The sequence below is a fragment of the Dinoponera quadriceps genome, unplaced genomic scaffold, assembly GCF_001313825.1.
Source record: "Dinoponera quadriceps isolate SergipeBrazil2010 unplaced genomic scaffold, ASM131382v1 scaffold1425, whole genome shotgun sequence".
NCBI lineage: Eukaryota > Metazoa > Arthropoda > Insecta > Hymenoptera > Formicidae > Dinoponera > Dinoponera quadriceps.
The window spans coordinates 1,298,517-1,310,590 of NW_014555679.1; the positions used below are offsets into that span (position 1 = coordinate 1,298,517).

The following is a 12,074-nucleotide window of genomic DNA, read 5'->3' on the forward strand; positions in this document are numbered from 1 at the left end:
TGCCACAACGATAATCGCGGCTGTAGTTCAGGATGATGTTTCGACGTAGTTGAAGTTTCCGAGAATCTTATCACGGCGCGTCACCTCGCACGTGCTGCGGTTTGCGAATCGGGCAATTCCTCTTGAAAGTCGACGTCGGTGCGTTTTTCCCGTCGACGACGGGCTCCTCCCCTCGTTTTCACTTCAAGGTAATTCGAGGGAGAAAATATCCGGGACTCGTAAAATCACGGACGGCGAAGTCTATCGCGAGGTAGCGTTCCTCGACGGGCCGTTCAAGTAACCCCGTAATCGCTCGCAATCGAATCGTGATTCCATATCGAACGACTCCGCTCGTTGCTTCGGACTCAACCGCGGAATGCCGTGTCTGCGTTGAACTATATATATATATATATATATATATATATCTTGATATGTATATCTCTCCGGCAGTTAGAGGTCAGTCAGCCCGAGTACACGTGGAATCGGCGCCGTGCGAGAAGGCCGAAGCGAATAAATTCGCCCCGCTGCGCCATCCGATCGTCCAGACAGAGAAAGAGAGACCGACGGGCGGGAAGTTGACGGATGTAATTTTTATTCGAACCGAATAATCCCAAGTGATAAATCGAACCTTCGATTTGGAGCCCCGCGGCGTATAGATTCGATACAAAAGCGCGCACTGTGCAATATCTCGTACATATTATACGTGCATATATATTTCTCGCTCTTCTCGCTCCTCATTCCAAGATCCGTTGGCGAAATATTAGCGTTTCCCGCCGGTCGATCTCGTACAATGCGGCGCTCTGTAATGAGAGACGCTCGATTCACGGTCGACACAGACGCGAATCTATAGAAACACTAGAATGTAGCGGACGTGTCGAATTATATACTCGGACACACATGTGCAAACATACATGTGAGCGCGCGCGGCCGACCACGCCCGGCAAGGTGCGGAGTTCATCGGTCCCGCAGGACGACACACATGTAAACATCTTCCCGAATTTATAAGCACAATTCTAAGCGTATCGCGGGCTCGCTATTTTTGGCACGGGCCAATCGGCGGGGGCGGCGGTGTCGCCGGCATACGCGAGCGCATCACGAAGCCACTAAATCAGGAAGTTTCCGAATGACATTAAAAGTTGAGACGTATTCCGTAACGTTATCCGGGGGACGGAGGGGTTGGAACGTCCGACTCGGGGAGATCGGGAAGTTACAGACGAAATTGTAAGGCGATCCTCGCTATCCCGAAGGTAAAATGGCTCAGTCGCCGCTGAACGAACGAACACTCTTCTGTCGGCAGGGTCTCGTCGGCAAGGGAGTGTCACCGCGCTGGAGAACGGCGAGACTCGCGGAGGGCCCTCCGCGTGATCAAGCCGGCGTCTCGTCGGAGGTGGTGGGCCGCATCCAGGAGACGAGGCACGGCGAGATGACCATGTGACTGTCGGCAGCCGCCGCCCCGTCTCCGGCTCGTCTCTCCCGAGGGATGTCCTCCTCCGCGGATACCGCCTGCACGGACGCCGAGGAGGACGCCGAGGATGTGGAGAACGACGTCGCAGGTACGGCGCAGTCGTCACGTTACCTGTCGTCGGTTCACCGTCGCCGCGGGAACGATCACTTGGAAGGACTGCGGTTAGATGGGTCATCGGTCGTACCTCCGCCATCATCCGAGGACACTTCCGGGAGCACCGAGGGACGCCCGTCGACGCCTTGGGGGTAAGAAGGAGAAGGGCGCGTCGCGAAGCATCCTTCGCGAGGTGCGACTGCCAGGTGGATCGATCGGCGCGGCACTGCGGTCGATCGTCCTCCTCCTCGACGGCCCTCCTCGCCGGCCGAGAGGCCAGTTCGGCGAATCGGCTGGACCGATCGATAGATCGACGAGAGTCGTCGGCACGACAGACGGGTTCGTTGAGCCGGCGCGCGAATTGATCGGGCCCGGCGGTGCGCCGATCGCCGAGCGGTCCTCCGGCTCGATAAACGAACTAATCCCGTCGGACGTCGCCGGCCTCCTGGGTGAGCCGTCAATCCGATCCGCTAAATCGATCGACGGGACAGACCGGCACGAGGAACGTCGGCCGATAATCGGCCGGCCGGCCGCCTTCCGTCGGTCATCGAGCGTGCGATTAATTACACGCGTCCGGCGAATTGACCGCTTGAGCACACGCGCCACTCGTGGGGGGAGCCGCTCCTCGCCGTCGGGTGGACCGTCGATCCGCGTCCCATTCCGAGCTGCCGCGATGACGTCCGGAAGGAGGACGTCGTTCAGATGACGAAAGAAGTCGTCGTTCCAACCCCGCCGTCATCGTTCGTCGAGGAGCCTCCTCTCGACGGGAGCCTGGAACGGGCCGGCCCGGTCCAATGGGGAGCGAGGACAGCGATAAACGGCACGAGGATCCGCGACGATCCCTCGAGAGACCGGCGACTCGCCTCGCTTTCCGTTGCTTCGCCTACCGCAGGCACCGCTCTATCCGGACAGCGTCGCGGTAATCCCGGATGCGACGCAGCGCCGCCGTTACCCACAAGTGCTCCGCTCGATCCCAATTGCACGGGAGTGTGTCGCGAAAATCGCTTGTTACGCGCGCGAAAACCGTATCGAAAGCACCGGTCTGATGAGTCGACTCCTCCGCGGGCTGTGCCGTTCTGTGCTCGTCGCGAGGTACCCGGGAGTGAGTCCACAGGTGTAAGCACAGTGATACCGCGCAGGGTCCTCGCGATGTGTCGCGGCCGGCTCGAGATCGTCCTAGCCGCGGGCTAGCCGAGGTCCTGACAGCCACCGCAGCGACCAGGATCCGGGACCATTCAAGCGAGAAAGGATGCCAGGGGGGCGCAGGGGCCTGGTAGCCCCCCAAAACACCTTCCTGGAGAACATCATACGACGCAGCAGCAGTCAACGTGAGTTCCCCCCGCGACCGAAAGAAAAACAACTCCGTCAGCGTGATCTTCTTCATTTTTTTCCCCCGTTCTCTCTGAATACCAGACGAAAACTCGGTCGTACGTGGTGACAAATTTCGCGATCAATTTAAACGCGCTTCGCACCTCCCGAAGCGGTCCGCAGCGAATTTCCGTGGTTAATTTAACACCAGGCGTTGAAACGTAACAGAAGAGGGTTTTTTTTTTTACTATACGGTGAACAATATTTTATACTTGCGTTAAAATCGGTCCTTGTTGAAATTTTCCTGTTAAATTTTCAACGTTCCGTCAATTTAACGTACCGGTCCTGTTGAGAACGGTTCGTACAACGATGTTTAGCGCGCTGACAAGTCGAAGGGTGAAGTTGCCGGGCCGGAAGGACGAATATCGAAAGCTTTTTTTTAACGAGGAAATTTCGGCCGAACGTTTCGATTTGATGAAGCAATTATACATATTTGGGCATACTAGAGCAGCGTACGCTATAGAGACAGGGAGATATTTGTGTGGTGGAATATATTCACTTGTCATTCTACACGTCTATTTAATTATTAATTATTGTGGTTGCACGAGTCAATATCGCTGATTATAATTTCGTGCTGTTGTGTATTTATGCTTGTAAATACGCGTCGTGATTCGGGATCGATAGTGATTTTGCCATTGTGGCCATGAATTTTATATCTATAACGTGTGCAAGAGCAATATATCGTAGGAGATATTTTCGCGGACTCACCAGCGTCATAAATAAGCCTGTTGGCAGTTACGGGAGGGCTAAATCAAGCATGTAATTCAATATCGATTTTCCTAATTGGAATACCTTGAATTTCCGGAATCTGCCGGAATTCTCTATATTCATATACGTTCGAAAATAGCAACGGCAGCGAATCCGACAAATCGCGAACGAAAGCGATCCTCCATTCGGTTACTGCGATTGACCCGCTCTTTTACAGAAAAGGAGTGTTTTTTAGGGTGTCGGCCACTTTCAAAGCAAAGGGCCCTGATATAAATCAAGTATCATTAGCGTTAGCGGTGGGGTACTCGAAGTCGACGGAGGTATAACGAGGGTGTCAATCAAGGTGTAACTAAGAGTTAATTAAAAGTTCGGAGTAGCCAAATTACAAAGCTCATCACTCGCGATTTCGTTCTTATCGTTCCGGGCGGTCAAGCGTGGAACCGCGGTTATTTATGGCGGGTGAAATAAATTGTACCCACTGTCGTAATTCAAGCGTGACGTTTCCGTCATTCCTCGTTCTTGTCGTTCGATTGAAAAAAAAAAGAAATTTTTTTGAAACGCCGACTTGCAACTTCGCGCTGACTTGTTTGCGATGCGATTTGATAACTGTGCGCTGAAACGCGATTTGGTTCTACATTAACCGCACAGATTCCATCGAACTTGAAGTACACCCTTAACACCTCGACAAAATTAGGGACTCTCGTTGAAATAAAAATCCTACGCAATTACGTAGGACATTCGAGATACCAATCTTGTTAAGGATATATCAGTGCAAAATCTCGAGGTGCAACATTATACAGACTATTGTTCTTTAACGTTGGAAACGGTTACCTATCGTCGTTTTGTTCAGACTTAAAGAAGAACTTATTTAGGAATTCTTTAATATTTCATCATACCAATAGTCTAATTTTTTATTTTAATTTTTCTTCATTTATATACATTCTAATATAAATTATAATATTATCGTAAATCTTTCTTTTTATATCAATAACTTACCCGAGTAGACAGATATTATGGACGATAAGCGTGTATTAAATAATCCAGCAAAGATTAACAGTCAAGTAGTTGAACAAAATCTCTTTATTATCATTTCATGTTGGAAAATTAAATGAGATTCGGAGATTGAAAAAGAAGAGTTGTAAGTTTCGTCATCGGCTGCCGCTATGTCCTGCGTTCTGCATTCCGCTTTGGAATCGTCTCCTGGTCGTCGTTGCGACGCTCAATGGTCCCACACGAAAAAGTCAATCGAACGAGTCAATTGGAAACGCAGCGATAACTAATGATTACACGTTAACCGACGGCAATCATCGAACGTTACGAGCTTTTGATACGCGCCATGCATGCAACCGTCTGAATAATTTGATAATTTGATAATTTTCCCATTTCAAAGCTCCGAAATGTTTTGGGAGTGTTGATTGTTGTGATCTCGCGGTTGCCGAGCGGCACGCGATGCCGTACTCTTTTTGCCCGTTGTTTCGGTACCCTCGCACGCGCCTCCCGTACTTTTACACAATAGAGTCATTACGTTTCGCCGACGGACGACACGCGTATCGCGACGCGGCCTCCGTGTATTGTTACCTTGTTTACACAATACTCGTCGGATGATTAAAATATCTCGTGTCGATCGTTCAAATATTTAATTGGACTTCCGTCGCATTACTTAACTCGTGCGTTTCTCCGATTGAGTCATACGTACGTGAGTGTGTCGATGCCAGTGAGTGTCCTGTGCGACGAAGCGGCTAGCAGCGGGATACTGTGTCGGGAAGCCAGAACGCAGGACGCCGAAATGTATAGGCAGCGATACATCATATATTTTCAGTTATGCGAAATTATTTATCGCACAGATCCGTTTTACACTGTATTTGTGGAATATTAAATAATTCTTGAATGCGTTTCTTCAAGCCTCAATATAGAAAAAATAACAGCGTATAAACATTTACGACATCGTGGTAGGAACAATAGCCCGTATAATAATAATAATAATAATAGTGTTACAATATAGTATTATATCTCGAAATTCTGCACCCTCAAGTTCGACTGTGCAAGATTAATAGAAGCAAAATTTCGACTCGGGGAAGTTTTCTCGATGTCGAGTCGTTGGCAACTCAATTTGCGCACGATGACGAGGAAACTCGACAAAGCGCGTCATTTCGGCGCTCAAATCGCATCAGACGGCTAAGCGGGTGCGTTTCGACCGTGACACGGCGGAAACTTATGACAAGCCCCTTTAACAGGAGAGTTATAGCGTCGTGAATAAGGGTCTTATCCGTTGACCATCGCCTAGACGAAGGCGCGCGCACTCCGGCGAAATTTCGATGACTACGGTGTTCGTTTTGTCATGTTTACGGGGTACCCAGGGAGATCTTCATGGAGGCCGCGGTGCCTCTTAAATTCCGTTCGACATATAAGATCGAAATCCCCTCGCGATTTCCCCGTAGGATAATAAATCTCGGGACTCCTCGGGGGTGTCGCGCACGCACCACGCAGGCACAACATCAGGCCGTCGGCCCGATATCTCCTCCCGCTTCACCTCTTCCACTTCGCCCGTTGCGTCGCGTGACGACGCTCGCGAGAAACGATGTAGATTTATTCAGACTTCGTCCCCGGAAACTGCTTTGCATGATGGCAAAGACGGGGCATTACGCACGCGGCGTATAAAGTCGTCGCTTTCGGCTTCCGGCTTTTTCGAAGGAATCTCTCTCTCTCTCTCTCTCTCTCTCGTTTGAGAGATTTATTAAGGTAGAACCGATCACGCGGTGCTCGTGACAGTGGAATAAGGAACGGGAGTGCGCCCATTTTCTAATAATATAATCGACAGTTGCTTCTCATCAATGATTTATGTATGACACATCTATATTAACATAAATTAATATAAATACAAATAAATATCAATATAAATTCATATTTATTAATAAAACGATGTAAATAATTAGAGTCGAATATATTGGAGACATTAATAGTTTTGCGAAAGATAAAACGGTACTACATTAAAAAATAGGTTTAATTGGATCTACCTGGCGGTGGACAATAAAACGCGTTTTGGTCGAAGAAAACAAAGTTTCGAGTTCTCACATAATATTTGTGTTACTTTTTAATATATTCACCTTGTGTCGGATTAACGCTTAAAAATTTGCGTGGACCGTTCGAGACATGTCGAATTCAACCCAACATATTTTACCGTGCAGATCCAATCAAACTCACTTTTCACCGTATCACGTTAACATTTCCATTACCGTTATCGAGTGAAAATACCGTTATCGATAGAAAAAAAGGGGGGGGGGGGAGGAAGGAGAAATAACCACTATTAATCAGCATTATCCCGATCGTGCCCAATTAATCGCGCAGTCGGCCGCTGTAACACGCAATTAACACCGCATCCGGTCCCGTTGCGTGGCGAAAGCTTGTAACTCGCGCGCACGGCGGGAGGCGACCGGAGGATTTACATCTTTATTCCGGAAGCGGGAACGTACAGTGTACAGAGAGCCATTACATCGTTACAATGGCGGCTGCGTAACGCCGCTGCTAACGCGGTGCAATAATGATGCAACGGTGGGTACCGATCGGGGGGGAGGGGGAATTATTAGCGACAACGATAGCGCATATTTTCGACGGGCCACTGCTCTGGAAGTAAATTACACAGAGCCGGAGAGAGAGAGAGAGAGAGAGAGAGATTCCAATACGGGCGTTTTCGAATACGACGAGTGCGCGCAGGTATCAACGGGCTCGCGTATACCTTTGATGCATTATCGTGATTGAAAATCATCGGCCGCGGAAATAGTCCGTTCGCGACACACAACGGGCCAACCGGGTCCGAACATTCCCCGGGTACCACCACCGGCTGACCGGGCCGCCCGGTGGCCGCCCGTTAGTCAAGTCGACGCCAGTACCTGTCGATAAACACCGTACGAGAAACGTTTCGTGTGTCGCCGCATAGCGAGAGGCGGTGACCGATGCGTCAATATGTGTGTCGCGTATTGTATATTAGATCGGTGGAAAGGCTCTCTTTTTTTCCTCTCTCTCTCTCTCTCTCTCTTTGTTTCTCTCTCGTCAGCTATTTGCAGATATTGGAAATGGATCCGCCGTACGGGCGGGCAGCTTTCACGCGAAAACGCTTGTACATCGAAAGTGAGAAATAGGTACCCTATCAGGTAGCCGGGTTCTTCCTTTTTCCCCTTCTTTTCTCGAGGTGGAGAGAGAGAGAGAGAGAGAGGGGGGCTCCCCTTATGCATGCATATTGCTTATATAATATGTACGAGTACACGTACACGCGCTCCGTGAAAGTTTATACTATAATGTTGCGTTGTATCACATCGCGCTGTTGTATGTATTATAGCCGTGTGTCTCTTCCGTTACGGCCAATCCGGCCGGCCGGCCACCCGGAGGGTTTGTAATTTTCATAAAATATTCACGGCCGGTCCGTACCGGTCCGTCGATGACGGCCAATCGTGGATTAATTCGACCGCCGTAATCCTATCATTTAACCAAATTGTTTCCCGTTGATTACCGGTGGACAGCCGCTCTTTCGTTACGTGAATCTATCACTCCGTCGTTTTAATCGCATAATGCGAACAGGTGAGGGAACACTGCACGAGGATTTGCAGCGATGACGAGGAGATAAGAATGATTAAAGGACGAAACGGACGATAAGGTGTTATTACGATAGTTCAGGGGGGCGAAGCGCGCGCGACCGGGTAAAGGTATAGCCGCGGCAACGTGGAGAAATGCCTTCTGGGAGATCGGCCGCGACGGACGACCGAGTTTAGTTACCGTGTTTTACTTGTTACAGGGCGGCTTTGAAACTCGGAGGAAAGTTGGAAAAGCGTGCCATGTGCCATCTATATTTAGCTATAAATATACGCGGCTAGTTCACGGCGCCGTTTTTACGCTCGCACACTCGCTGGTAAATAAAGGGGATTTACTACTATCCTTCATCAAGCTGCATCGTTAAACCATCTCTCTCTCTCTCTCTCTCTCTCTCTCTCACTCACAAATCCCTCGCGTTTTGCCACGACGTAGATTTGCATATTCGCGAATTCGTGCGATTACATTGTGGCCAATGTAAATGGCGATTTCGATGTAATAATATGCGTTGTAACTCGCTGTTTGCCAAATATAGCGAACATATCGTAATAACGGTTGATAATGGTTTTATCAATGGAGTAAATAATAATTATAATTTAACAATTGGGCCCGGCGGGTCCATTGGCGAAGTTCCGAGCGATTGGGCTTATCACGAAGCACGGTCGAAGTGCGCTTAACGCGGCGCGCATTGATAAAAATCACTTTGACACTTTTCCCGAGACTAAATCTCTGCGGGAGGAACCCGTGGCGCGCCGTGCGTACACGCCGTTCCGCTCGGTTTTCTCCGAGGGCGTTCCCCAGGAAACTCCTCAACTTCGTAAATTTCCCCGGCTGCGCACAAATTACGTGTCTTCTCTTTCAATATTTCAGACAAGGCGACGTGGAAAATATCGTTCCGCTAGCGTATTAAAGGGGAAAAAAAGCGTATTCCCATTAAATCCGTCCTCGCTTTGCGCGAGGACGCACAAAAAGTTTCATCCCTTGGAACTTCCAGTTCCAAGTTGGAAGCCATCTCGTCGGGATTAAATCCTGTTCGGATACAATCGACGAGAATTTTGATCGCGACCGACCGAAGAGAGTCGGCCGGACTTTCTTTCTCGTCGGTCGCGCGCGCGCGCACCGAGTGTCGGGCTGGGATTGGAAGCGAAACCGGTGCATCGGTTCCGTCGTCTTCCGACGACGCAGGATGCGAGAACGCGTTACTTCGTCCGCGAGGCTGCGATTCGATCGCGGGTACCTTAAAAAAAGGAAAAGCAAAAGCGTTCGCCACGCTAAAGTTTGTCCGAAGAAATGACTTCGAAGTTACCTCTACGTTGTAGTTGCAACTTTCCGCTTCTCAAGTGCTTCCGCCCGCGTCCGTTGGTTGGTGCGGAAGCGACGAAAACGTTTGCATTGCTTATTTAACGGTGAGAAGTTGCAAGTATCGAGCCGGTAGCTTGATAAGCCCAGCAGCTTTACCGTATTACCGTCCTATGAAAGTTTCGCGGATTCAATTTCCAGTTAGATAAGTTACTCTACTGATACCCGGCCCCGGGGGGAGGGACGGCAGACAGATGGCTTACGCAATTAGCGCGCGTCCAGCCGCGCGTTACGTAATACGGTAGCTTCAAAATTCCCCCTCCCGCTTACGCGGTTGCACGCCCGGCTTTTCGCGTCTCCCAGAATTTCTCCCGGAGAATTCCGAAACACGGAGAACTCGCGCGCTTACGAGCATAAACGTTCATTACTCATTCGTTACATTAATTTACAGCGAGTACGCGCCTATTGCGACGCGCCAGCGTTCCCGCGGACTGGAATTGTTGTTATTATAACGAAAGCGAAGTTAATTATGCAGGTGTTGCGCACGGCACAAATTATCGAGCTCTCTCGTTCGCTCGCTCGAACGCCGAAACACTCAATATTTCAGTTTGAGTCGCGGCTTCTACGCTTGACCTGCTATAACTTCCCTTAGTCCGTGAGCTTACCACGCGAGAACGTCGATTCCGAGATATAACTTGCCAACCCCCTTTTTTTTTTTATTCCTCGGCCTTGAAAACATTTCTCTCAGGGCCGCCGCTCGCGTATCGCGTCGTGTCATGCGCGATACCGACCCCCTTCCCCCCCCCCCCCCNCCCCCGACGATTAATACCCCCATCTCCCTCCTTCGCACCACTGGTTTCGCTGCGAAGGAGAGGCCGCAGGAAGCCCGGGGCTAGGGAATATCAGATAACGGCGAGAAATGTTTTTCGGGGCGGGGGATACGGTGGTACGTACGCGCCCCGCTTCCTTTCCCGCCGGGAAAATTGCCCTTTCCCACTTGCCACCCCCGCGCATCCAATCCCGATGCATACATCGGCACGCATGTGTGCACGTGTACCTCTGCATACAGGGTGTCTCAGAGGCACGGGGACGAACTTCGTAAGGACGTGGAACGAATTGAGGTGAACGAGAATGGCCGATGTTTCTACGGGTCAGATTCGACCGACACGAACCTTGTTAGTTGAGGGTGAATTAATAGCTCCAAATTTGGCGTGTCGTTTGCAAAACGGTAGGGAACGTCCTCGCTCATCTCAATCCGTTCCACGTCTCCACGAAGTTTGTCCTCTCTGAGACACCCTGTATACATGCGCATAAACATATACCGTTCCCGTGATAAGTGATCGAAGGAGAAAAGCTATCGCACTGCAGAAAAGAAACGAATAGGTCGCAGCCCCATAGATACTCTAGCGCACGCTATTTCGGATTTTTATCGGAATACCGTTGTGTAAAACTTTCACGGAGATCGCGCGGGGAACATCTGCGCGAGACAACGCCGGCCGCTGTTTTATTCACCGAGCCGACGGAATAAGTAAAATCGGCTACATCTCACGCGAAAATCGTAAATCGAATGGCGATGTATAAATTCATGCATTATAATAAAGTCCGTTGCTTGAATTATTTCTACTAGCCGTCCCCTGCCTTGTGCCTGCGCAAGCGGATCGCACAGCCGGATGGGAAGTGGTTTCTACCACGGGATTCTTGAAAGAATAATACGCGTGCGTGGCGTACCTTCTTTATTAAAAATCCAGGTATTACCGTGAAACGCGAAACAAAAGAGACTCGCTGCACTACGTGAAGCCGCCGTGTTCCGTGCGGCAACGAGGCTCGTGTATTCGCATAATAAGAAGCCGGCCATGGGTTGCTCGTATCCGGCCAACGCGACTGGAAATAATAATAATATCGGTCTACTTAGTCCCCCGACTGTCCGGCGCATGTAGCGTTCGATATTTCGCTTTTATTAACTCGTTACACGCGTCGGGAATCGTATGACGTTGTGGCTGGCGCGACCGAGGAGACTCTCGTTCGCGCTAAACGGCGCGCCGGCGAAACGTAGAGGATTTTCGGACGGGATTTTTACGATTCGTAAAGACCGCTCGTAAAAATGGAGAGCGGCGGTCGCAGGATGCTTAATGTCGCCGGGCCCTTATTATTACGCGTCGTTCACTTCGCGCCCGCGAACACACGCTCTCTCTCTCTCTCTCTCTCTCTCGGTCCGCGAGAAACGCGCGTCTCTTCGTGAATAAATGTTGTGATACGCAAGGTGAATTTACGATCGTCAATATCTCCGCGGAAACGCGCAAGCGCGCTGTTTCGTTCTATTTATCCGGATTAGACGATCTGTCGAGGAACGATAAATAAGAAGGATTGCGCGGAGGGTGTGTAAAGAGTGTATAAATCTCCGTGGCGGCTCGATCGTATATTTCACGGTAAATAAGAGGGAGAACGGGGGGAGATTAGATTACACTGACGTATGAGTCCGGTGTTTGCCTCGACGCTTGCTATAATATAATACAATTTCTCGATATTAGTTGCGCGAGATTAAAAGTCTCGAGCACGAGTGGTTTATACAATATGAATCCGA

The 12,074-nt window shown here is 49.9% G+C and overlaps 1 protein-coding gene across 2 annotated transcripts in view; it reads left to right on the forward strand.

Annotated features, from left to right (window-relative positions):
• Window positions 1-2,600: 2,600 nt before the first annotated feature.
• The window catches only part of LOC106745166 (potassium voltage-gated channel protein eag), a 74,403-nt gene continuing 64,929 nt past the window's right edge, over window positions 2,601-12,074 (forward strand). For both annotated transcript variants that reach the window (XM_014620500.1, XM_014620501.1), the window contains exon 1: window positions 2,601-2,865. In XM_014620500.1, the coding sequence (XP_014475986.1) occupies window positions 2,787-2,865 (79 nt within the window). In that variant the 5' untranslated portion in view covers window positions 2,601-2,786. The remainder of the gene's footprint in view (window positions 2,866-12,074) is intronic.